The sequence below is a fragment of the Eubalaena glacialis genome, chromosome 19 (genome assembly GCF_028564815.1).
Source record: "Eubalaena glacialis isolate mEubGla1 chromosome 19, mEubGla1.1.hap2.+ XY, whole genome shotgun sequence".
Lineage (NCBI taxonomy): Eukaryota > Metazoa > Chordata > Mammalia > Artiodactyla > Balaenidae > Eubalaena > Eubalaena glacialis.
The window spans coordinates 18,500,012-18,526,606 of record NC_083734.1 but is presented as its reverse complement, the minus strand read 5'-3'; the positions used below and the strand labels follow the sequence as shown (position 1 = coordinate 18,526,606).

General features: G+C 55.4%; 1 protein-coding gene across 2 annotated transcripts in view; it reads right to left on the bottom strand.

Moving 5' to 3' along the window:
* Nucleotides 1–375: 375 nt before the first annotated feature.
* RAB11FIP4 (RAB11 family interacting protein 4) overlaps nt 376–26,595 on the bottom strand; it is a 117,250-nt gene continuing 91,030 nt past the window's right edge. For both annotated transcript variants that reach the window (XM_061175363.1, XM_061175364.1), the window contains 12 exons: nt 15,714–15,943; nt 13,885–14,079; nt 13,222–13,356; nt 12,921–12,956; nt 11,653–11,752; nt 11,268–11,371; nt 10,031–10,171; nt 7,608–7,689; nt 6,639–6,776; nt 6,383–6,541; nt 5,099–5,242; nt 376–3,993 (listed from right to left, as the gene is read on the bottom strand). In XM_061175363.1, coding sequence (XP_061031346.1) covers nt 3,877–3,993; nt 5,099–5,242; nt 6,383–6,541; nt 6,639–6,776; nt 7,608–7,689; nt 10,031–10,171; nt 11,268–11,371; nt 11,653–11,752; nt 12,921–12,956; nt 13,222–13,356; nt 13,885–14,079; nt 15,714–15,943 — 1,581 coding nt within the window. In that variant the 3' untranslated portion in view covers nt 376–3,876. The remainder of the gene's footprint in view (nt 3,994–5,098; nt 5,243–6,382; nt 6,542–6,638; nt 6,777–7,607; nt 7,690–10,030; nt 10,172–11,267; nt 11,372–11,652; nt 11,753–12,920; nt 12,957–13,221; nt 13,357–13,884; nt 14,080–15,713; nt 15,944–26,595) is intronic.

Genomic DNA, 26,595 nt, shown 5'->3' with positions numbered 1-26,595 from the left:
CCCACTGAGCACAAAAAGAGGGCTTAATTTCTTCCTGGTCCCCCAGGCCCCACGGGCCCCTGAAGGCCTTTGCCCGTTACTAAGTCCCTCACTGGAACAAAAGAGCCGTTCTGACCCTCAGGACCTGGCTCAGCCAGGACTCCAGCAGATTAGCGCCTGGAGCCTCCAGGGCTGGGCGGTGATGCTGGTATGGCTGCTAACAGGAGAGGTGCTGGGGTGACCTTTAACCCTCCAGCCTGAAAACAGATCAGAGGCAAAACCCCCAAAGCGGGAATCCCCGCGGGCTCAGCTGTGCAAGTCGGTGGCTGCTGTTTCTGAGGCTGCTTTCGGCAGCCACCCGCCACACCCCCCCGCCCCTTCCCCACCCCCACTCCGTTCTACTCCCACTCTGGACTGTGTCTGATACATCCCAGCATGTGCCACCCACCGGCTCCACGAGCAACAGACAGAGACCGGCCCACTTGGGTTCACTAACCCCTAGGCTAGTGAGAACAGCTGGATCCACCCACTCCTGAAGGCATCTGGCCTCCCATCCTAGGGGCGAGGGGTCTGCTAACGTCTCACCATCCGACGTCATTACAGGAAAAGCCACCAACATCCCAGCAGGAGAACCCGCTATTATCCAGCACCTGGGTTAACAAGCCCAACAGAGGTTTTCTCCGCCTTTAGCCAGCAACCTCCTTGGCTGCACATTACCATCACCTGGGGAGTTCTTTAAACAGCAGGGTGCCTGGGCCACACCCACACCAATGAAATCCAAATCTCTGGGGGCCCAGGCAGCGGCATTTAAAAAAATCTCCCCAGGTGATTCCAATGCACAGCCCAAGCTGAGAAACCCTGTTTCAGGCCCAGGTACTTTGGGAGGTTGTCCAGCTTTGTGTTTTTAATAGGTGAGAAATAAAGTGTATTAGACGTTTATAGATAAAGGATAATTTCCCTCTGACAATTCTTGAAGAATCTATGCATTTAAGATAACTTGCCTAACTCTGGCAATTCAAAGTTAATTTTTTTTTTTTTTAAACACTTGCTGGTTCAACGAATTTTGTTGGGGCTCTGATTGAACACAAGGATAGCTCAGAGTCATGTAAAATGTGAATCTGCTGCAGAAACCCCTCCCCACACCCCCAAACACCTCTAAACTTCACACAAGTTACTGCTAATCCCTACTTGGTATAGTTGCCAGGCTTAGCAAAACCAAAACCCACATGGGGCACCCAGTTAAATTATAATCACCTGGGGAATTCTTTAAAAAAGAAAACACAACACTGATGCCTGGGCCACACCCCACACCGACGGAATCAGAACCTCTGGGGACTGGGCCCAGTTATCAGAATTTTAAAAGCTTCTCCATTTAAAATGTGTCCCAAGTACTGCAGGGAACACCTACTGAAAGTCATTTGCTTACCTGAAATTCAGATTTCACTGGGCATCCTGTATACTATCTAGCAGCCCCGCCGCTGAGAGAGAAAAGCAGAACGCTCCACCGGAAAACAAAGGAAGGAGAAAACACAGGAAGAGAGCAGTTCTGCCCCACCTGGAGCAGTCAGTCCAGCTCTGGAACCTGCCCAGAGGCTGTGGGGCTGGGACCCCTCAGGCTAAAAAGCTACAGGCTCTTAAAAAGCCAATCTGATACATTCTGGCTGCAGTGAGAAGGTTGGACTTAACATGGGGCGTGTGTTAAGTGGAACTCAGTCTCATTTTACAGTCAGCCCGTTCCAGGGCCAGAGACCAGGTCCCGAGGGGCCTTCCCGACTAGCGCTTCCTGCGGGAGTCCGCTCCCGTGGCGTCCCCTGCAGGCTGACAGCTTTTTCCACCGCTTTCCGCTTGGCGGAGATTCCTTCCCACATTGTGACTTTATTAATAACTCAGGCCTCTGCGGCCTCCCCTGGAATTCCACATCAGGGCGGCTAAACAGCACATAAACGGTTACACATAAAATGCTCATCCCTGGGGCGAGTCCCCCACAGACCAGGATCCGGATCCGGCTGGCCTCTCTGCAGGACGCCTCCCCATATAAAACCCAGACCAAAGCCACCTCGTGATTCATCATCTTTCCTGTCCTTTAACTCATGCCATTCCTTCCTACTAGCAAATTCTCAAGAGACCCACTCCTCGTGCCTTCTTTCCACCGCTGCTTCTGCTTAGACCCGTGGGGGGCCCAAGGAGACCAGTGTCCTTAGGGGTTGAGAGACTCCCAGGAGACTGACCCCTGCCCTCATCTTCCTGGTGTGGGCGGCCCCAAAGTCCTGGATCAGACCAATGCAGCCCCATGATTTGCTGCAGGAAACAAATCCCATGCATACGCTTATAAAGAAATCACGAAATCCAACAAAAGCAAACGTTGACTGGAATGGGATGAAGATCAGTCCTGGCCACAGCCCTGCTCTGTGAGCGGGAACACACTCGAGTCCCTAGGTCCCCTCTTCACCCTCTCCTGCCCTCTCTCCTTTGCATACACCCCTCCCCAAGATGCCCAAGCTTTCCTGTTCACACTAGAAGTGCTGAAGGAAACAAGAAACTGCAGGGGGGAAAATAAGACCATACATTGTTTATATGTATTTGGATTAAGGAAACAATTCACAAGCCATACAAAACTGAGACACATTGGAAAACTCAAAGGAAAGTACCGTATCTACTCCCAGCCACCTAGAACAAAACATCACATGAAAGATCCAGAGGGTGAATTTCCACCATGTGTCACCAGGATGGAAGACTAAGGTTTCCCTGCAACTTCCCCAACTGTCTCTCCCACCAGCACAGCGTTTGTTCCCCTGGCTGAGACCCAAGTTCAGGTGTGTTTCTAAAGGCTGGAACACGGGGCCCTCACCACCCAACTGAGCCAAGCCCAGAGCTTGGATTCTGAAAATCCAAACCCAAGGCCATCACCAGGGACAGGTAAGCAAGGCCCACTTCTAGCCCGAGGGAGCTGTCGAGAGGGTCCATCCATGTCCTCTCTTGAAAGGCATCCACGGGAAAGGATGCTGACAGGGACCTGAGCGTGCTCCCGCCCGAAAATCGTGTCTTTGGTTGCCCAACGCCAACACGTGCCTTAGACTGTCCCCAGCCTCCTTCCCCTTTCTTTTAACCCTACATGTACACCCAGGTGAACGCTGCTTATTTTTCACTGTCTTAAAAAACAAAACAGAGAGGGAGAGGTAGGTGAGGAGGGATGGAGAAGTTTGCGGGGAACTCTCAAAACGCCAAGAATCCTCAGGATGAAGGTCGCCCCCTCCAGCTCCTCCACAAACCTGAGTCCTTGGGACACGCTGTGCACAAGCCTCACACGGGCTGCCGGCGGGGGGTGCGGGGGCTCGTGCGGGGCCCCTACACGTTCCCCCCATACGCTCCTTCTTCCTCTCCGAGCTCAAGCACCTGGGCCTGAAAGGTGGCCGAAGAGGTTGGTGAGGCATTTGAACTCCTGGAAAAGATCGTAATTTTGCTCCCACTCCCAGGGGGAAACAGGGATGGGGTGGAAGAGCCTGTCTCACTAGAGTACTTTTTAATCCTGGTCCCCAGAGGTAGAATCATTTTATCCAGTATCTGAAACACAAGCTTCTAGCTCTCATCATTACAGTAACTCCTGACCGCCGACCTCGCCCCCGCCCACCTCGGGGACCCTCTGCCCCTCGCAAAGGGACCACAAAGTGCAAGGACGGCTAACAGCCCAGATGGCGCCCGTGGCCACGGCCCACGCTCACCCCTTGCTGTGCGTATGGCCTCCCCACATACACACCAGTACACGTTACACCACCGTGGCCAGAGACACATTAACAGTGTGTGTGGGAGCCCGGCCTGGGCCGCATCCTCAGGCAGGATCTGGCCCTTAATCCCGGGGTCCAGGGGTCCCGAAGCCGCTCTGCAGCCAGGCCCCTTGTCTCAGTGTTTGATCTCGAGGATGGAGGGATTGTGGTCCAGGATGGCAAGGATAATCTTGTCCATGTACTGCCTCAGCCGGAAGTTGATCTCCTCCTGCTCCTTTAGGGCTTCCATGAGCTGAAGGGAACGAGAAAGAGAGGTCAGAGGCCGGGCCGGGGCTGGGGTGCGGGCAGAGCCAGTGCCCCAAGACCAGCCTCAGAGCTCGGAGACAGGGCACGAGTCTAAGGCATCACACCCGGGAGGGTTAAACGCGAAGATGCCCAGGCCACACCCCCAGAGAGTCTCATATCACTGGCCCATGGAGGAGTCCAGGTATGGGTGATTTTCTGATAAAGGTAGAGAACACTGGCCAGAGGCATTTATAATCAGGAGTGACATCCGAAGTCCTTAAGACTGCCAGCTGTTTCCTCTGCCTGGAATGTCCCCCTCACCACCCTCCGGCCCTGCCGTTGTCCTTCTCCAGGTCAACTCCTGCCGTGTCCTTTAGGCTGTAACTGAAATGCTGCCTCTGCCCGCAGGCTGGAGGCTGGTGCCCGGCTCACATGGGAGCTCCTTGAGGCCCAGGGGCCAGCTCTTAGCTGTGTGTCCCAAGCACAGGGTGAGGGTTCAGTGACTCATGATTCGTGTTGAAATCTAATCTGGGTATTTCGGAGGCCTGATCTTTCATAAGCACACGCCAGTGTGCTTTCTGGGCACACCCCAGCCCAGAAAGAGTGGGCTTTGGAGCTAGAGACCTGGGTCCCTCTCCCTCCGTAAGTTGGGTGATCTTGTGTCCTGATCTCCCCATCTGTGACAGGCAAGTATTCAGAAAGCCTTCGAGTTCACAGAAGATTAAGTGAAGACATACTGCAAGCAGGTGCCCAAGAAATGCTAGCGTCTTTCCCCTCTTGACTTGGGGGAGGGGTCGTCCAGCCTCCCCTGGATTATGTTGATGACATCAACTGGCCATTTCGGCATGTTCCTGGCAGAGCGAAGACTCAAACTCCGTTCTGCTCCCAAACCCATGCTCCTTCCACCACGTACAGGAAATCAGAGCAGATTTAACTCCACCTGCAGCCTCCTCGCCTCACCGCTCTACCCTGTCACTCGGGGTCACTGCAGATGGGGACTTCGAGGGGCCAGGCCCTGGGCAGCCTGAGGCTTGTCATTGAGACAGGTGAGATGGGGCAGGACTCACAGATGAGGAGCCAGGCTCCAAGGCGAGAGCCGGTGGGCACATTACCTCATCACGAGAGGCTGTGTCTATTTCCGCAGCCAGCGACTGGGCTTTGGTCTGGGTGGCAAAGAGGTTCTTCGCTTCGTAGAGGCTGAGGCTCAAGATCTGCCCGTTCAAGTCATCATTCTGATCCCGCAGCTTATGATTCTCCTGGGGAGGGGGACAAAGGCAATACCAACTCCCACCGGAACCCACTTCTCCACATCCACTGCCCCCTGACTGCCACCAGCACCCTCTCCACCCCTTGGGCGTGTGTCATGGCCAGTTCAGGACACCCACAGATGACGGGGCGTCTGCCACGCTTGAGGGGGAGGAGGGCTGGGTCCTGGGAGGTCCTGGGGTTCTGAGGAGGAGTTACAGCCCTGCTCAGGGAGCCAAGTTTCCAGACAGGGGCATGGCTCCAGGCCACCCCTTCCTCCCTGGAGGTGGGTGAGCCAGAAGAGGGGCCCCGGAGGCCCTGTGTGAGGACACCGCCCACCCAGTGGCTCCTTCTCCAACACTGGCCCTTGGTGAGGAGAAGCGATGCTCTGGATCTCTGAGCTGGCAGGTCAGCTCATCTCCTTGGCTCCTCCTGCAGCCGGGCTCAGGAATCCCGCTCTTGGGAGTTCTTTCCAGGGGCACCCTCTCTCCTGAGTACAGCAGGCCCAGTACTGTCCTGCCCAGACCCTGGTGACCAGCCCTGCACTCTAGCTTTTGCCTACAGGCTCCTAACTGCTCACACTTGGGGCCTAGGGCGCCCCCTCATAGCTGAGAAGGGCTGGGGTTTAGGATTGCTGTGGGAGCAGAACCTCCAGCACCTCTGCTTCCGGGGGTCGGGGGGTGGTCAACTCAGAGTCTCTGGGTGCGGGCTTCCCGCAGCATCACGCCCTCTCTGGGTCACTGCCCCCTCCTGATCCCGCTTCCCCCACCCCCAACTGGTCTCCAATCGTGGGAGTGCTTCCGGAAACCATCTGAAATGGAATCCTGGGCGCGGGGTCTGCTCCTGGGAGAACCCAATGCAGCGAGGCACTACTGGGTGGCTGGGTAGAGTCTCCTCCCCCACCCCATGTGCCCAGGACAGAAGACGGGTGTCTGCTTCTTTTCACGGATGCTGAGCAGAGCCCCTGGGATTTCCATCTGCCTTGGCTGAGCCGTGAGACGGGGACCAGCAGCCCTGACGACGAGGGTGTCGGGAGGAGCAGGCAGTTACGTCGGGGAAGGGGGCGCTACGGCCCTCGGCCCCTCACAGGAGACCCACCCGGAGGGGACCTGGACACCTTATCCCCTGGGCCAGAGGCTCCCAGGGCCCACCTGCTTGAGCCGCTTGACCTCATGCTCCAGCTCCACCTCTCGGGCCCTGGCATTGAACTCGCCCAGGCCGGAGGACGAGCCGCGGCCCCTGCCCGGCCGCTCGCACTCCAGCTTGTACATCTGCAGGTGCTCCAGCTCCTTGCGCAAGTCCTCGATGAGCTGCGCGGGAAAGAGGCTGGTTGGCGGGAGCAGGGGCGCGGGGCATGCGCGGGGCGGGGAGCGGGGGAGCCCTGGCACCTGCCGGCCCGGGACCCACCTCCTGCGTCGCCTCCCGCTCCTTCTGGAACTCAAGGCGGTTCTGCCGCAGCTTGTCCATCATACGCTTGTACAGGTCCATCTCATCCTTGAGCCGCAGGCTGGTGTCCTCCAGCCGGTCGGACATGCGCTGCCGCTCCTGGAGCCGGGGAGACCGGGGCACGGGGAGAGTTCCCAGGAGGCCCGCTGTGCCCCAGGGGCTTTGCTGGGGGCCGGGGCAGCCACCTCGACAAATGGGCCATCAGACCAGCCCCTTGGACAGAGCCTTCCGAGGCACGGATTAAAGAAATGGCCAGATCCCCTAGGAGTCTAGAGACACAGCCAGAAAAATCTCAGGTCTCTGAAGCCCTTCAATGATGCCAGATGGACTTGAATAAGAAGGTAAGACGCCCTGGACTTCCCTGGTGGTGCAGTGGTTAAGAATCCGCCTGCCAGTGCAGGGGACATGGGTTCGAGCCCTGGTCCGGGAAGATCCCACATGCCGCGGAGCAATTAAGCCTGTAAGCCACAACTACTGAAGTCCGTACGCCTAGAGCCTGTGCTGCACAACAAGAGAAGCCACCGCAATGAGAAGCTGGCGCATCGCAAGGAAGAGTAGCCCCTGCTCGCTGCAACTACAGAAAGCCCGTGCGCGGCAACGAAGACCCAATGCGGCCAAAAATAAATAAATAAAATAAATAAATTTTAAAAAAAAGAAGGTAAGACCCCAAACAGAAGCTAACCTTTTTCTTTTTTTAATTATTTTCCCCCATAATACAAGGAAATAGATATTCACTATAGAAAATTTGGAAAATAAGAAATATGGAAAAATGAATTATTATTCACGTTTGATGCCTTTTTTTTTTTTGGCTAGAGCAATTTTATTAGAATTTCAGAAACTGGAAACTAAAGGCCTCCGATGGCCAACGCAGCCTCTCTGTGGATTTGGCTCAAGATCCAAGTCTGAGCGATGCTTGGACCTGCTGCTTACCTCATCCAGCTTCTCCGTTTGTGACTTCAGCCGAGTCACTGTCGTTCTAAGCTCGGTATTTTCTTCCTCTAATTGCTGCACCCTGGGGAAAGGAGAAGGACAAGAATGTCAAAAATGGAGATTCCCTTACAATTTGACAGTTTGCAGCAATTCTCCGCTCCCTGGGGTGTACATACCAGTAAATGAGAGAGAGAGAGAGAAAGAGAAGGAGAATATGAATAATTGTTCCAAATGGTAATATGGCTTTGAGCTTCCTGTCATCCAAGGCAAAATGGTAAAGACCCTGAGTTATTATTATCTTTGGATAAAAGGAAACACTTGTTTGTGAATGAATAAGAACATAAGGTTCTTTCTGCATACTGCTTAGGGCCTGAAACACCCCCGGGGTTGCGGAGCGGGTAGGCAGTGGTATTCTTCTGCTAATGGACAGTCCTCCTGTGGCATCTGGGGCAGGGCCCTCCTGTTAGGATTCACCATGGGAAGGCAACCTTCTCCCCCGCATCTCCCCCAGGGCTCTGCCCTCCGAGCGCTCGCTGCAGCTGCCTCTGACGCCCACGGGCAGTGGTTCCTCTGTGTTCATGTTCACCAGGGACTGTCCAGGTCAGTTTTCAGTGACCTGAGAAGAGGGGTAGATGAGTTGGGCCGTTGGCCAATGGCACCAGGACAGTGCAGGGCCATTTCTGGTAGGGCATTCCCTCTTCTTCCCATTGTCATGTCCTCCTTCATGGAGAGAGAGCTTCCTGGCCCCCACTGCCCTCTGGGTTCCCCAGGAGAAGCCCCTGGGCCAGGGCCTAAGGGGAATTCAGACCACCCCCCCACCCCCTGACGAGGCCACCTCTCTTGAGGCACAAAGCACACTGCAGACTCTGGGAGCGCTGCCTGCAGCGTCTGTGGGAACAGCGCCCCCTGGAGTTGGACAGGGGCACGGATTAGGGGACAGTTCCCAAGAGGGCCGGCTTTCTGTGCTTGGCCTCGGCCCTGGTCCGCACTCCCATGGTCTTCTTCCACCACCTGCGTTCCAGCCACCTCTCCCAGGCCAGCCGACCGGCCGGCTGTCAGGAGCAGGCAGAGAACGTGATGCTTAATGAGGTACCAGCCTCATTAAGAAACAGATGCAAAACAGCAGCTTCTAGAACACCCGTGGAAACTTAAGATGAAGCCCTGGTCGATAAAGGGGACAAAGCGGGTCTCAGGCACCGGGGAGTTGGGAGGTCTCACCCAGCTGCACAGGGGTCTGGCCCACCAAGTTCCTTTGGGCCTGCTTGACCTCAGCAGGCAGGGGACTACCTGCCTGCCAGCTGTGAGGTACAAGGTGGGAGCCCACCTCCCAACCCACCCTCCACCCCGGCTGGACCTGTCAGACTCCAGAGGCTCAGCTCAGAGACCGGGGCCACAGGGGGCCTGAGAAGAGCAGGGGGCAGCCATCCTCTCTGCCAGGGGCCCAGGTGGCCTCCCTGGCCTGTGTCGGGGAAGGGCCTTGGCATCATCACAGCCCTCAGCTGTGTGCAGTGTTCTCCCGTGCATCAGCCGACCTGCCTTCCTGGTCACTCTCCAGGGAGGGCTGACAGATGGATACTGAGGCCAGAGAGTGACCGAGTATGTCCAACGTCATGGAGCCAATGGGTGACCAAGCCAGACTCCCAGGTCCATCCTTCTCTCCCTGCCTGCCGCAGGTTCCAACAGCCATACCCAAGGCCCAGGAGCAGCCCTGCTTATCCTTGGTGTCTGGGGCCTGGGGTCAGTGCGCCCCAGTGTTCAGGGTCGGGAAGAATCTGACAGCAGGGGGCGCTCCAAGCCTGGACATCAGACCCAGCACAGGACTCAGGGCAAGACCACTGTGTTTTTGTTTTTGTTTTTTTCGCAGTTGCATTTTTAATTAATTAATTAATTAATTAATTTTTGGCTGTGTTGGGTCTTTGTTTCTGTGTGAGGGCTTTCTCTCGTTGTGGCAAGTGGGGGGCTACTCTTCATCGCGGTGCGCAGGCCTCTCACTGTCGCGGCCTCTCTTGTTGCGGAGCACAGGCTCCAGACGCGCAGGCTCAGTAGTTGTGGCTCACGGGCCTAGCTGCTCCGCAGCATGTGGGATCTTCCCAGACCAGGGCTCGAACCCACGTCCCCTGCATTGGCAGGCAGATTCTCAACCACTGCGCCACCAGGGAAGCCCTTGTTTTTTTTTTTTTAACCTATCCTCCTATTGATAGACAAGCGTCGTTTCCAGTTGTACCTACTACGAACATTCTTTTACCTGCTTCCTAGAGAACACATCCATGTATTCAAGTATCAAAAGTAGATTTACAGGAGGCTTCCCCTTGGGGCTCAGTTTTCCCATCCATACAATGGGAACGGTGCCTGCCCACAGGGTGAGACCTGGGTGTGAGGGCGCATCAGAGGGCGGAGGGCACTGGGCCATCCCGCGGGCCCACCTGGTGTTCAGCAGCTCGATCTCCGTGCTGCGCTCCCGTTCCAGCTTGCTGAAGGCCTCACGGTGGCGCCGAGCCTCCTCCTCCAGGGCCTGCTCGGCCGTGGTCTCCTGATCCTTCACCATCTCCTCCAGTTCATGCACCCTGAGGAGAGGGGCGTGGACTCCAGTGCAGGGCAAGCTCGTGCGGCCTGACTCTCCTCCCCCGAACCCAGGCTGCGACCACTGGGAGCCCCGGACCCCAAGACCCTGACACCCCGACTGTGGGCCGGCAGCTTTGCTGACAGATGAATGAGGGACCCCATGGCATCTAAGGAGAGGCGTGCCAGCCACCCCGCCACCGGAGCCGGGAGGGGGCAGTCCTGGCAGTTGAAGGGGTTCTCCCAGGGCAGGCACGGAGAGGGCTGGCCTCGCCACAGTGGGTCAAACAGCCCTCAGGCCTCACCGACTCTTTTTGCTCCCTTTCTTCCCGGCTGGTCCCCCTCTGATCAATAGCTCAGCTCACTGGGCACCTTGACCGCAAAGATAGGCACATCCTGGCTGGTGGTGAGCCTGCCAGAGCCGGGTAAGGCCAGGCCCCACTGCGGACATCGTAACCCCACTACTGGTGGCCTAGTTGGTATATCAGTCTGGGGCACCTTTCACTGGCAACAGTCCCTCCATGGAGCTGAACTTCTGGGGTGTACAAGAGGACTCATCTTTGGGCCCTACAAGGTTGAGGACCAGACCCTGGACGGGCATCAGTTTACCAAGTTTTATGCCATCCCGTGAGGACGACACCATACACGCACCACCGCACTGAGTCACGTTCAGCGGGCCTCTGTTGGGCGGAGGGCGCAGCAATGCCTGGACCCTTCCCACCGGTGGCAGGTGTGAGCCCCCAACTCGTACCAGCCTCTCCCTCTGCAGAGCTTGTCCCCCAGAAGGGAGGTCAGGCTCTCATGGTTGTGGGACAGAGAGAGAAAGGAAATGGATCCCAACTCCTCCCTTTCACCCGAGCTGGGGCTGCAGACCTGGGGGGCCGAGGTCAAGCTCTGCCTGTCTCCCTGTCCCCAGAGACCTGTCCTCCTGGGCACCCAGCGTGGGCAGGGCCCACAGCCAGGGGCTGACGTATCACAGACCCTCAGAGCTAGAAGGACCTGCAGGTTAGCCACCCCACCTCACTCCGCCCAGCTTCTCCTGGGGGCTCAGTAACATGGACCACCCTCCATGCCCGCATCTCAGCCAAGGCCGGGCCTGACCTGTGCACCAGCTGTGTGTTTTCCTGCTTCAGCTTGCTCTTCAGGTCCCCGTTGGTCAGGCTGTCATTCTCCAGCTCTGTCACCTTTTTTTCCAGAAAACTCACCTACCGTAGGGGGGCAGGGGTGGGGTAGAGGAAACCTTTAAGTCCACAGGACTGAGAACCTAACAGTGGTGGGACTGATGGCTAGGACCCCCGCGTGACTGTGAGTGAAGAGTCGTGCTGGGTGGGGCTGGGGTGGATGTGCCCATGTGATCAGGGCCACCTATGCCCGACTCCTGGGCAGGGACAGGGTCTCCCAAGTCCCCAGGCAGCCGCCAGGAGCCCCTCCCCCCACCCCCAGGGGGCACGCCCTTGTCACGGCCCCGCCACCCGCCCAGGCCCACCTTCTCAGTGATGTCGTTATCACAGGAGTCGATGCTGTCCCGGAACAGGTCCTCGGTGCTGCCATTGCTGCTGCTGAAGTTGCTGCTGTGCATGAGCTGCCTGCACACGGTGGGGGGAGGCATGTCTGGCTGCAGGGGCCCTGGGGAGACTGGGGTCCAGACTCAGGCTATGGGCTGGGGGAGCACCCGGGACCCCAGTGAGGGTGCCCTCACCCAGTCAGGGGAGCAGAGTGGCCTGACTTCTGAACTCAAGAGATCACTCTGCTCTGAGGATGGCAGACGGGGCTCCTGAGCCCCGGCAGACATGGCCAATCCATCAGAGCCCTTTCCCTCTGTGTCAGTACGCTGTGCACACTGGTGTTCCAGCGGGCAGCTGCCACAGACCAGAGCTGGTGGAGGAGCCCCCCACCCCGGCCCCTTCCACCTGGAAAACCACCCCGTGCAGGCAGCCTGGTACCACAGCCCCGGCAGAGGGCCTGGGCCCCCTGAGACCACCCAGCCCTCTACCAAGCCGCTCCTGCTACATCTCTGGGGACCCAGGTGGTGGGCAGGGGGAGGGAGACCCACCCAGGCTTTGCAGGACGGTGGGTCGGTGGCTGGGACTGGAAACGGGCACTGCTGTCCAGGTAACTCTTGCCTGAGGCAGAACCCAGCCGCTTCCCCCTCCCAGCCAGCAGCCAGGGTCTCAGCCAAGAGACTGTCCCACCCCAGCTCCCGGACACTTGCTGGCAGCTCCCAGAGCCCCGGGTGTGGAACTGGGGCGAGTGAGCAGGAGAGCGGGAGCGGGACCCTGGCAGGCCCAGGAAGTCAGCTGTGCAGGATTTAACCTGGAGTAGAGGGCCCAGCTCCAGTGGGGACACTCACGCCCCATCTCTGCCAGCGGGAAGCCCAGGGCCTCTGCTGGTAGAGCTGCCAGCTCCGGAGCCCAGGGAAAGGTACCGGCAGCCGTGAGGGCGGCTGTGTCTCTCAGGGCACCCCTGTGTGCCTGCCTGAGGCGGGGGCAACGGAGGGCTTGGAGAGGCCGCCCGCTGCCAGAAGGGGCAGAAGGGACAAGGGATGGGGTTGGCAAGGAGGCCGGCCCCGCTTTCTCGCAAGTGGAGCGTCCTCTGCCTGCACTGTCTGGGACCCCTCGTCCCCCTCTGCACGTCCAGACGCACGCAGGGCACTGGCTGGGTCTGGGCTGCTGGCACAGAGTCGGCCACCCTGGCAGCAGGAGCACAGTGAAAGGGGACAGCGTTCAACCCGCACTACCCTGAGAGAAGCCTTACCGTCCAAAGGCTGTGCTAGAGATCTTCCGGTTGGGGCTAGAGACAGAGAGTGGGGTGGGGGGAGAGAGGGGGAGAGAGAGGAAAGGATGGTTGAACAGAGAGGCCTTTAGCCCACTCCTTCCTCTGCCCCGGCTGCAAGAGATCAAAGTGCGGGCGAGGCTTTTTCCTGCCCTCACTAATCAGCTTGGCCCTGAGAAGCAGCCCCCGATCACCTGCCAGGACAGAGCGGGGCCACCTTCCCCGCTGCTTCTCCCTCTGGTCCCCACCCCACCTGCCCCCATGCTGGGCCCCGGGGCCTCACCTGTTGGCCTTCAGGTTTTTCAGTCGGGCTTCCAAATCATTGAGCAGGTTGATTTTCTTGCAGCACTGAGAGCAGTAAACATCCAGCAATTCGCTGTTGTACGCGTGCCGCATCTTCCTAGGCGTCTGGCCCGCGCTGGGTCGTGAGAGGGAAAGAAATCACCTTCTGAACTGCTGTCCAGTCTGGTGCCCTGACCCGCCCTGCCGAGCTTATTATTAGATTCTCCAAAACCTGTGAGCCTTGTGTGTGTGTTTGGGGGTGGGGGTGGGGTGGGAAGTGGAAGTACAGCAATAGATCTCCCTCCTCCAGCGCTCTCAAAGAGAGGAAGCCAATGAGTTGTACCCATTTCACAGAGAAGGCAACTGAGAGCTAACGTCAGAGTAATGACTCAGCTGCGCGGGAAGGTATCAATAGGCCACTTGGAGTCTTCGGCCTTCCAGGTTGGTTGTGTTTCCTCCCCAAGATAGAAGGAGGAATTCCAGACCCCCAATCAGGGTGCAAAGGCAGCACCCCCTGCCCGCCCACCCCCCACCCCCACCCCCCACTACAGGAGCAGAGCCCAGTTAGCTCACGACTCCACCAGCTGAACCCCGCTAGGATGAGGCTGGACTGGTTCTGCCACTTTTCCTGGACCCCAAATGCCACTCCAGACCAAGGGGCCACCTGGAGGACACCGACGACCCCAGGTCCGAGTAGACGTTGGTCCTGGTCTCGTCGTCGGGGCAGGGGCTGCTGGGGGCACAGTCCCCGTCATCCGCCTCCCCGTAGTCTTCAAACTGCTCCTCGTTGCTGATGAGTGAGGTGGTGGAGTGTGTGGAGAGGTCCGACGTGGTCATGGACGGAGTGTGGCCCAGGGACCTGAGTGTAAGACAAGGGTCGGCTGTGAACGGGGCGCCACCACAGCCTTCAGGGCCGAAACTGGCCACACCTTCCAGGAGGTCCATGAGCCTGATGAAGCCTGTACTTCTTGACCTGGTAAGCACACTTTAGGGACCTTATCCTAAGGGAAACACCTCACCACAGAAAAGGTTTCTGCACGAGAGATGTTCAAACCGATGCTGCCCTAGAGCAGCCAAACATTGCTTACAACTTAACGGTTTACGGACAGCTACACTGAATTAGCTATTAAATTATACTATATATCAGTAAATGAAATGGTCACATAAATTATGGACTCTCAAATCATTGTGGATAGGTTTGTAAAAAATATTGGCAGTAATGTGGAAAAATTAAAAGTGAAAGTTTTTTTGGATTGAAAAACGTTCTAAAAATTAAAACTAAAAACTAAACTTAAAAAAAATTATTTTGAAGTTTTAAAAATTAAAACTAAAAATTAAACCAAAAGTTAGATATAAAATTTTAGACATAATAAGTCTAAGCATGTAAAGGGTCTACACAGAAGAAGGTAAAGCAGGAAATAAAAATATTTAAATGGCAAGAGGGCTTGGGTTTGGGTGGTGGGACCATGAGTAAAGTAAGTTATTTGCCCTTCATTCTCACTTTTCTTCCCTTTTTCAAGTTCTGTGTAAGTGCTTATGCTCCAACAATGAATGAGGTTTAAAAATAAACAGCAATGAGCCAGTAGGCAGGATGCTTCTCCTAGTTCACAGAGCGGATTTATAATCCAAAGAAGCCTAATGTCATACAACACAGGTCAGAGACCCCAGGCCTCTCACGGGTGACCCAGTGTGGCCTGGGACAGAGTCAGTGGCTGGCTGAACCCTGTCTACAACCTAAGAACAAAGAAGTACAACTAACTCATGGCCTGCCAAAACATATCTTCCCTTGAGTCGTTGTGCAGCAGTTTCTGTGTACCCTTAACTCGTAAACTAGGATCTCTCCAACCTACTGATAAGCCTGTGCACTCAAAGAATGGGAAACAGTGATTTTCAAACTGTGCCCCTGAGGAACCCTGGTTTCCATCTAAGAATCACAGCGTTAATGATAGGGCGTTGAAGATCAAGTCTCTGGGTATCTCTACCTTATTTTATTTATTTACTTCAGTTATCTGTCCTTGGGCTGCTTAGCACCTCGGGTTGAATTAGTCACATTCCTCACTTCTTTCTCCTGTAAATTTTACTAAATCTCTCGGCACCCGCTGCTGGCTGTCTCCTGGTGACTGGCCCCAGATAACAACCGGAATGATCAGGTGGCAGATCATTAGCCATAATGACCAGCTGTCCTTGGGCTGGCTGGTCACCAGTGCAGCGGATGGACCGCCCCCAAGAAGCAACACGGATGAACAGCTCCAAAGGACCCCTCCTCGACAGTGTGATTCCCAGAGCCACTTGGGTTTGCGAACCCCTGCACTGAGGAAATATACTAGGTTGAAACATATGAACTTGCCTTTTTCTTGAAGGTCGAACATGATTAAAAATCGACAATTTCGTATGGTAAGATTGATACCGGAAGCCCTCTCCTCCCTCTCCAAATCTCCGGCCGTGACCATCACCTGCTCCCGACACGTGGAGCTCCAGGCAGTTTTAACTCACTTGTCCTCTGGAAGGAACAGGCCCCCGAGCCCTGCATCCTTCTCCTCGGCGGGAATCCCGACCGGCCCCTCCAGGCTCCGGGTGCTCTCCGTGGGGCCGTCCATGTCCGACTCCTGGGGGCCCTCGGGCGGGGCCAGCGTCATGGCCTCGTCCTCATCCACAGGAAAGAAGCCGGACTCCCCGGGGAGGAGCTCGCCATCAGCAAAGGTGGGGTCTGGCACCTCGCTGCCCTGGGGAAGACAGAGGGGGGCAGCGCGAGTGAGCCTGGCTCCCCGAGGCTCAGCACTGCTCCTCAGACCGCAAGGACGCCAGCAGGGCCAGGGATGGTGGGGACAGCGCGGACTGCGGTGCCGGGAAGCCCAGACACTGAAACCTCGGGTGTGAGGCCCTGGCAGATGATTCACCTCGGGGACCTCTCATGCAAGGCCAGTGAGGGGTGGGAACCTCCGGGACAGCCATCCATGGAGAAGGGCCACAGCCAGGCCAGCTGCATCATCCAGGGCACCTGGGCTGCTTGGTAGGGTCCCCAACACAAAGTCTGCACAGGAAGCCAAGTGACTCAGAGAAGGCTCCTTAGTGATTAAAAAGGCACAGCCCCAATGACAATGACTCTGACCTAGCAGAGTTTGATGCGGCATGGTACAGGGACTGCCCAGCATGGGGTCTGCCCCCCACGATTCTGGGCATGTCAAATAGCATCTCTGAACCTCAGTTCTGGCCTCTGTAAGTTGAGAATGGCGATGGAATCTTACAGAGGGATCGTTGTGTCACAGTAGGACCTCAGTGGATAAGTCTAGGCCACAGATCTGCCCCCGCCCGCCCTGTCACAGCCAAGCTGGGGAACAAGAATTCTAGGTCTTTCAAGTCTGAGCTTTGGACTGGTCCTCGGTGCCTAGCACCATGCCTGGCAATGTCAGCGCACCATAAAGATTTGCCCAAACCTTTTGCTAAAACCATCTTACAGGAGAAGAGCTCTGGCTTTATCCAGAGTTTACCTAGTCCGAGAGGCAGATCTCTACAAACCATTTCTCGGGGCTGCTTTGCCCCTGAGGAGGTAGGAACCTTGGAGGTGACGGCCTCCACCCGCTCCCACCGGAGATGTCAACTATTCCCCAGGTTCTTCAGCGTGCTCCTTAGCTAGGGCTGGCAGGGCCCCCGTTAAAGGTGCGTCCTCCAGCCCCAGGACCACAAGAAGAGTAACAGTAACAAGGGCTGTGAAAAGCCTCGGGGCATCTCAGACAAGAACAGGATCAGGGACATCCAAGGAAGGTGGTCAGCGAGCAGCTTGGCTGCGCCCGCCCAGACATAGGCAGCTGTCCGCTGGTGAGCGCACAGCTCTCCAGGGGGTCTGTCCCCACCAAGACACACGCCAGGGCTAAGAATAGATGGCGATTAATGAGCTTGGCTCCTGCCTGTGCCATGACTCGGGCTGAGCGCCAGATGGACCGGTAAAGCCGGCATCAGGCAGCCAGGAGCCTCTGACTGTGGAGGCCGAGGGGCTGTGTCATTAAACTCCCCCCTAGTGTTCACGCGGCCCTTTGCACCTACATGTCACTAATCAATCCCACACAGCTCCCAACCTTATCAAATCTTGTGTCTAAGCAAGCTCTTGTCTGCAAGCCCGAAGCTGTCCCAGTAGAAAGAAAGGGAAACCAACATTTACAGAACCACCACCGAGTTCCGGAGACGGAGCCAAGAGTCAATATATTACCCCATTTGGGCTTCATGACCCTTCAGGACAGGGATTCCCATCCCTATTTTACTAACGAGGAAGTCAAGGCTCAGAGAGTCACCTGCCAGAAGTCCACTGGCCGGTAGGCAGAGGGTCCCACCTGCCTCTGGCCACCGCTCGCTTGGTTCCATTTATCACTGACGCAACCCACGTTTCATGGATTTTCAAACCCCATGGTGACCATGAGGAGAGACACATCACAGGAACATATTACTGATTATGAAGCCCAGGCACTCCGCCTAATGCTGCAACTTCCACATGCCGCCCCCTTCCTGCCCCCAGCAGGGAATGTCCGGGCTAGTGTGTGGTCACCCGGAGAGAGGCCCTCCATGGAGAGCTGGGGCTCGTGGAGAAGCAAGGCGTGTGCTCTGTTCCTCCACCTGCAGCTTTTCACCCTCCCAGGCACATGGCAGGGGAAAGGCAGCACTGGCTGGGAGTCCCTGCTCTGTGGCTCACAAGAGGGCTTGGTCACTTTGCAAGTGGGTGTTTCTTCTCGTCTTCACAGCCCTGAGAGGTGGGTCTCCTTCCCCCTCTGTGTAGGGAGGTGAAGTGACTTGCTTGGGGCCACGTGGGAGTCAGTGGCAGGGTTGGGACTGGACCGTGAGTCACCAACGCCCATGCTTTCCCCCTGGAACCGCGTCCACAGGGGTCCGCAAGAGGTTGCCGCCCACCCGGCCCCCAGAAGGCAGGCAGGGGGCCAAGTGGAGCCCAGCACCCGTGATTAAGCATCTGGCTTGGCTTCTGGCCAACTCACGTCTGCCTCACTGGACACTGAGATACGGAGGCCACATTTCTGCCAGGCACTCTGTCCCAACACCCAACTCATGGTACACAGGTGGGGACCAACCCCCTCACCTGAGGTCCCACAGCGACATACCCATAACTCCTGACACCTGGCCCAAGGCCCTGCCCAGGGTGGAAAGAGTGGTCTCGAGTGGCCTGTCTCAGCCACAGCAGGGGCAGCAGGAGTGGTCAGACACCCCACAGGGGTCCCTCCCTCCCAACTAGACCAACACCTCCTGGGCATATTTTTACCCTCTGACTAAGCAGAGTCCACACCTGCCCGGCCCTTCACACTTGACAAAGCATCCTGTCTGTCTCCCACACACACCGTTCGGCTCTCACAACAGCCCTGGGAGAGCTCCGGGGAGTGTACAGGGCAGGATGAAGGATTCATCTTCTCCATCTGACATGCAGGGAAGATGAGACTCGGAGAGGGAGGGGGCTGCCTGGAACTTCCCGGCTACAGAGGGACCTAAGACCTGGAGCCAGGCTCCCGACACGCCAAGTCCCAGCCCCTCACCCACCCCGACACCCCCCCCTGCTACACACGTGTGCACACATGCTCTCGACACACCAGCCTTTTCTCTTAAAAAACGGCTGCTCTCCCTGCGTCAACACCTCTTCATTCAAGCCACAACTGGTTGCCCAAGGCAAGTGGAAATTTTAACTATAACTTCAAAACCATTTCTAGTGCAGATATGGTCCTCCAACTTACGATGGCTCGACCTACGATTTTTTGACTTTACAATGGAGTGAAAGTGATAGGCATTCAGTAGAAACCGTACTTCAAAGTTGGAATTTTGCTCTTTTCCCGGGCTAGTGATGTGCGGTCTGACGCTCTCCTGATGCCGGGTGGCCGCAGCTCTCCGTCAGCCACCCGATCACGAGGGTGAACCACTGATATGCTTACAACCATTGTTTTTCACTTTTGGTACAGCGTTCAGTCAATTACATGAGCTATTCAACACTTCATTAAAAAGAGGCTTTGTGCTGGGTAATTTTGTTCAAGGTATTCTAGGCTGAGTTATGATGTTTGGTAGGTTAGGTGTATTAAATGCATTTTCCACTTATCGATACAACGGGGTTACATCCCACTAAGATCTGTAGTTTTCCCCCAAATTTAAATAATATAAAGACAGCTATTAAGAAAAGTAACTAACTGTATACCTTGGTTAGTCTGGGATGGTACCAGTTTGGTTTTTTTCCTGGACAAAAGTGGCCCTGTCACCCGTGCTCCTTCCTGGGGGCCTGGGTCCCAGCCCAGCTTCCACTCTCCCCGGCCCTCCAGGGAAGGGCTGAGTGTAGCACTGGGTGGGGTGGGGAGGCAGCGTTGCTGAGGTTGGGGGACAGCCTGCTCTGATCCCAGACAGCTCAGGAAGGGAGGCAAGCAGGGATGGCTGCTGGAAGGTGCTGGAAGGCAACCTCTCACCCCACCTGTAGCCATTATTCCCTGGCTGGGAGAACCAAAGTCACATCAGAAACCCTTTGGAACCAGTTTCTTTTATATTTTTTAGATAAAGTTACAGAGGAAGAGGAAGAACTCATCCATAATAAAAGTACCATCCTCACAGGGTTTCCAGAAGGCCTGGGAAGATGCTGCACCTGACAGCAGGGGCTTCCTAAGGCCCAGTTACCCTCCAGTCAGGGCCCTGGGCTGGTCGGGGCCCCCATGGAGCCCCCGTGTCACATGTGCTTCCGTGAAGAGGAAGAACTCTGGGGAATGTGCCAGAGCTAAAGAGTAATCTGCCTGGGCGTGGTGAGGCAGATTCTCCTGTTGCTCCAAGATTCCAGAGTTCCCAGACAAACCCCAGGCCTATTCCGGACAGCAGGAAACTGGGCTGCGGCAGCCCCGGGATGGAGCTGGGGGAAGGTGGGGGGAGAAGGAGGACATCGCTCCACGGGGCACCTCCTGCTCATGGGCACTTCTAGGCCGAGAACCCCGAGAGCTGCCCGCCCGCCCCAGGCCACCTGGTCCACATCCAGACCTCCCTCCGCATCAGCGAGCTCCTCGGGTGTCAGAGGATGCCTGGTGGTCCCGGATCCTAGGCCTGCTCTGGAGGGATGGCAGGATCGGGGGAGTGGGTAATGGGATTTCACAGAAAGGGGGTGTCTGATTTTTGGGGGGGCCTTTAGGGAAGGGACAGTGTCCTCAGCAGGTAGCTCCAGGCAACATCTGTGGGTGACCCATGTCCCCAGGGCTCTGTTCCTCAGGACCCAGAGCCAGTCCTGCACATGGAGCTCCCTGTCCCCGCAGGGCCACATGGGCGTGGCTGGCATATGTCCAGCGCACTCCAGGTCACCTGGAGGGGCCCCAGGACACCCCTGTGAGCGGGGCTGGGTGAGGGTGCAGCTCTGAAGCCTGGCAGACTGGGTTTTTAGTCCTGGCTGGCCCGGCCACCCACAAGCAGTGTGACCTTGGGCAAGTCACCTCTGAGCTCCTGCCTGACTCCTTACCTACAGAATGGGGACAGTCACCCCTACCTCAGAGGCTACTCTAAGGACCACACGTGACAATTTTCACAGGCACCAAAGAGCTGGCAGCTGTGGAAGCATTCAATCCTGATCCGGCCTCCTTAGGGGCTGCGTGTTGCAGAAGCCGAGCTGCCCCTGCAGCCCATGGGTCCCTGGCTAGTCAACCGGTGAGATCCTGGACAGACAGGAGGCCAGGAGGCAGGTCATCCTCAAGAGGGTTTATGGAGAGTTCTGAGGCCCAAGGCTGGACAAACACGCCCCAGCCAGACGTTCCGGCAGGGCAGGTCTGCAGCACCAGCGTTCTCCAGCCCCCCACCCACGTCTCTGGCTGGGGCTGGATGCCGCCGGCCCGGGCTGGAAGTGGGAGCCTGGAGGCACAAAGCCTGCCCGTGGGGCCTCCTTCTCCAGTCTCAGGAGCAGCCTTCACCCGCCAGCAGGCCCCAAAGTCACGTCTTCCTCTGTAGCAAGTCGGCACGAGCTGAATTCAATGGCTGGTGAGAAGGGCAAGCATCAGTACCCGTGGGGCCCTTCCAGGCCTCAGAGGGGCCAACAACGCCCCACTGGCCACACCCTCGGAGGGGGTGCAGCAGGGCCCAGACTTGACCGCTTCCTTTGGTCCTCCCCCTCCCCCACCTGGCCCATTTTCCTGGCAGCTGACTCCAGGTGACCCCATTTCCACTTTCCCGGGGAGAGGGAAGACCCTAAAGGGGTAAACATGAGGATTTCTACGTCTGAACCCCACAGTCAGCATCACAGGGAGCACAGGGCAGGTGATCAGCAACTGGGCCCAAACCGCACCGCTGATGGTTAGCTGGCAAGAGCCCAGCGCGGGAAGCCTGAGGCCTGGGCGCTGATCCCCGCTTGGTCGCTGGCTGGCTGTGACCCAGCTGTTGGATTTCTGAGCCTCATCTGAAAACAGGGATGGAAATACATACCTGGCGAGATTGCCCTGGAGAATAATAATGCCTCACACCTCATGGATGCTTGGAAACACGGCAAAGAGCAGGGGGCAGAGTGGCGTTAGAAGCAAGCTCTGCAGGTGGACCGAGCGGTTCAAATCCCGGTCAGTCCACCTGCACTGCGCTACCAGCTCTGCGCTCTTAGGTTTGCTGAACTTCAGTGCCTCAGTTTGCCCATCTATGGAATGGGGTTAACTATTAGGATTCAATGAGTTGGTACATATTCTAAGCAGAAAGTGCTCAAACCTGAGCTATTATTATCTTCATTGTATTGAGAGAAGACAGCCAGGGGTGCATGCTGGCCTAGTGGTCTCTCTCCAGCCCCCGGGATCCTATCCCTCTGACCCCGGTGGCACATGGTGTGAAGGGAGGCTGGGTGCAGCTTCTGGAAGCCAGACACCCCATGGTGGAAAGCCAGCCCTCCAAACAGGCCAGGTGCCTCTTTTCTCCCCACCAGGGCTGTCTTCTGCCCACTGTCTTGGAAGGTCTCTCTGTGCATTAATTATACCCTTTATTAAGTGTTAGGATGAGATGCTGCCTGGGCGAGGGAGTCCGCGAGGCTCCCAGGCTCTGGCTATCCACCCCCAGCCCCGGCAATGGCTCTGCTCCCCAGGAAGTAATGTGGAGCCAAAGAACAGCTCCATGGGGACAGGGTTGGGTAAAAATAGCTCAGGCGGGCACATCCCAGCTTCCCGTGCTGCCAGGCACCAGTGGGCACACGTGGAACCCCACTGCAGGGAAGGTATGGGGGAGGGATGGACACAAACTAAGCCCAGGGCCGGGGAGAGGCCAGCCTGCCGCCCGGCGAGGCTGAGCAGGCTTGAGACGACTGGGGGTGTGGGGAATCAAAGCCCTCATCCACCCTCCCAGCCAGCCAACAGCCCAGGAACAGTGACAGGCCTGGTCAGGGTCTCGCTGCGTCTTTCCCACAGGTAGCAGACGATTCAGGTTAAGGAGCTAACTTGTTGGTGCCAATGCCCCAGGTGCACAGGGAGGGGATGGGGTTACCTGGGCCAGGATCCACTACACACCACTGTGGCTCAGCAGCTCTCATCAAGCAAAGGTGGTGGCAGTAGAGATTAGCAGCAATGCAGGCTGTCCCCACCTCCTGTCTGTGGCTGCCAACTCCTGCCCTGAAGCCAGGCCTCGCTTTGCAGGCGGCTGGTGCTCATCAATGGCTCATAGGAGACTTTTCAGCAGAGGGTTGCCCGGGTGCCAGTCAAGGGGTGAGGGTGGGAATAAGAGGGATTTAGGGGTCCACATAGAGGGGCTGGTGCCTCAGCCTTGCCTTCTGAACAAAAGCAACCTTGACTCAGATACAAGGCCTCAGCTTGCCCACAACAGGGCCAAGGGCAAACCTGGGAGCACCAGGTCACCAAACTATTAGAAGTTATCACCCATCTCAGCCAGCCCTGGGGACTGACCTCACACTGTGAGATCAAAGCTCTGCAGCCCAAGCTTCCCACTCTAATGGGGAGGCCAAGGTCAGGCAAACAGACAGATTGCCACCCCCAAGGCTAGAGCAGAATCCCCTCTAGTTAACCTCCCTCCCAGGGGTGGGGCACCCAAAGCAGCTTTTAGGCTGCCTCCTCCTAGCCAGGGGCTCCAGGATCCACCTCCTGAACCCTCACTTCAGGGAGGGCACCACCGGCAGCTGAAGACCACCCTTGACTGGGTTCCCACCCAGGAGCGGATCTCAGTGTAGACGCCCCAGCAGCTACACTACTTTCATCATAAAGTAGACCCGCAGATCCCAGGAGGGGGACAATAGTGACAACAGGATTTCCTCAGGAGCTTATTATTAGTCTCAAGTGGGAAATACTAAGAGGGTTTGATTCTCCCACCACCCCCTGGAGGGAGGTACTAAACCAGCCTGTTTTGCAGATGGGGAGACTGAGGCTCTCGGGCAGACTTGGTTCAGTCCAGGATCTGGCCTCCACCAGCTGTGGAGCCTCAAGCTGGTAACGAACGGAAGAGAAAGTCATGCTCCTGTTTCTCAAGAACTCCCATTTACATAAAGCCAAGGTGGTCAGATGAGTCGGTCTGCTGTTGCACACACCACCACCACCACGACGGAAGGGGTGTGGAAGGCCGCACTGCCTTTTTTCAGTGTTTTAGCTGCAACTCCTCAACTGTCTCTCTGCCTGATCTCCACACCCTCCCCGCAGCACACACGCAGCTGCTAAGGTAGCGCCCCAGGAGTGCAAGGGAAAGGAGGGCATGACGTAGCTCCCAGAAAAACTGTAGAAACGAGGGATGCTGGATTGGCCCCCTGGCAGCCAAACTAAGGCCAGAGGTGGGCGAATCCCCTGCAGGGCAGCAGGACAGAGGGGCTGGAAGTCTTAAGGGTTGGGGCGAGATTCTGAGGCAGATCCTGGCAGCGACCACCCAGGCACCGGCCAGGGGTCTTTTGTCCGGCTGACCCGAATGTCCAGTCTGCCCTAAAGGCTGTGGGGTCTCGCTGAACTGGCACCAGAGCTGGAGACCACTCCATGTCCGTTCAGACCTTCTAACCAGCTCCCCGGGGTCCAAGTTCACCCACCACCCTTCGGATCAGGACGAGCTTCCCAGGAGCCTGCTGACAATGAGAGGAGGGCTGCCCGAGCTCACTGCCGGAGTCCAATGCTCACTGAGAATGAATCAGCTGGCGTTTTGGCTCTGTGCGTCCGCGGAGGGACAATCTGCGGGCATAAGTGCCACTCGAGCCCCAGGGGTGTGGGAAGGGCCAACAAGATCTGCTTTCCAAGCCCATTAGGCAACAGGTCAGACCCTGGACCCCACTGGAAATGCCGCTCACACTGGGGCCATAGCCCCGCCCAGGAGACACTCTGAGCCCTCTGTCCCCACTTCTGTTCCAATAACACATTTGAGCACGTCAAAAGGTATCAGTTAAAAAATAAAAATAAAAATGTGTTGCTAAAAATCTCATGGAGAAGAAAATGGAAGAGGAGAATACTAAAGTCATCCAAAAGGATTCAGGAAAAGGGAGGAAAAGAGAATCAAAAATCAGATTGAAACAAACAAAAAGACTCATAATAAAGAGTTCAACCATATCAGTAATTCATTAAATGAAAAGTGAATAAACCATCCTATTAAAAGAGAAATATTGTCAGACTAGATTAAAAAAACTACATGCCACTTACAAGAGACACAATTTAAGCATAAGGACACACATAGGTGGGAAGTAAAAGAATGAAAAAAGATACACCACGCAAACACCAACTAAAAGTTGGAGGGGCTATGTTAATATCAGACAAGAGATAGAGAGACATTAAAAAAACGATAAAAATCAATTTAACAAGATGTAACACTCCTAAGCGTTTATGCATCCAATAACATGGTTTCAAAATGTACAGAGCAAAACTTAACTCATCTCTCTCAGTAAATGATAAAGCACACAAACAAGATAATTACAAGGGAGACAGAAGATGTGAACACAAGCTTGACAGGACACAAATATAACATTACACCCAACAGCTGTAGAATAAAACCATCAGATCAAAGGTTGATGAGCATTTGGATACTTGCACAATACCAAAGAATCACCCTACAGATTACTGCAACCCCCTGACTCCACCCCCAGTACCACTACCATGGAGAAAACAGGCTACTGTCATTTTAATGCAGTGATCAAACCTGGCAACGCTAATTACAATCAATCACACACTGGCCTCCTGATGTGTTCCATTATGAAGGACACAGCATCACCTATCATATAGTCTTTACAAAACATTTAATTCTAATCAAGCCTTAAAACCTAACCTCTACTAAACGGGAAAGCAGGGGACAGAGGAACAAGTTACACATCACCACGGGGAAACAATCAGACAGAAAGAATGTGGCACCTTCTAAGACAACTGGCCTGGTCTTTTCCAAAAGAGAAAGTCATAAAGAAGAGGGAGGGTCCCTGACTTCAGACTATACTACAAAGCTATAGTAATCAAGACAGTATGGTACTGGCACAAAAACAGAAATATAGATCAATGGAAAGGATAGAAAGCCCAGAGATAAACCCACGCACATATGGTCACCTTATCTTTGATAAAGGAGGCAAGAATATACAGTGGAGAAAAGACAGCCTCTTCAATAAGTGGTGCTGGGAAAACTGGACAGCTACATGTAAAAGAATGAAATTAGAACACTCCCTAACACCATACACAAAAATAAACTCAAAATGGATTAAAGACCTAAATTTAAGGCCAGACACTATCAAACTCTTAGAGGAACACATAGGCAGAACACTCTATGACATAAATCACAGCAAGATCCTTTTTGACCCACCTCTTAGAGAAATGGAAATAAAAACAAGAATAAACAAATGGGACCTAATGAAACTTAAAAGCTTTTGCACAGCAAAGGAAACGACAAACAAGATGAAAAGACAACCCTCAGAATGGGAGAAAATATTTGCAAATGAAGCAACTGACGAAGGATTAATCTCCAAAATTAACAAGCAGCTCATGCAGCTCAATATCAAAAAAACAAACAACCCAATCCAAAAATGGGCAGAAGACCTAAACAGACATTTCTCCAAAGAAGATATACAGATTGCCAATAAACACATGAAAGGATGCTCAACATCATTAATCATTAGAGAAATGCAAATCAAAACTACAATGAGGTATCAACTCACACCGGTCAGAATGGCCATCATCAAAAAATCTACAAACAATAAATGCTGGAGAGGGTGTGGAGAAAAGGGAACCCTCTTGCACTGTTGGTGGGAATGTAAATTGATACAGCCACTATGGAGAACAGTATGGAGGTTCCTTAAAAAACTAAAAATAGAACTACCATACGACCCAGCAATCCCACTACTGGGCATATACCCTGAGAAAACCATAATTCAAAAAGAGTCATGCACCACAATGTTCATTGAAGCTCTATTTACAATAGCCAGCACATGGAAGCAACCTAAGTGTCCATCAACAGATGA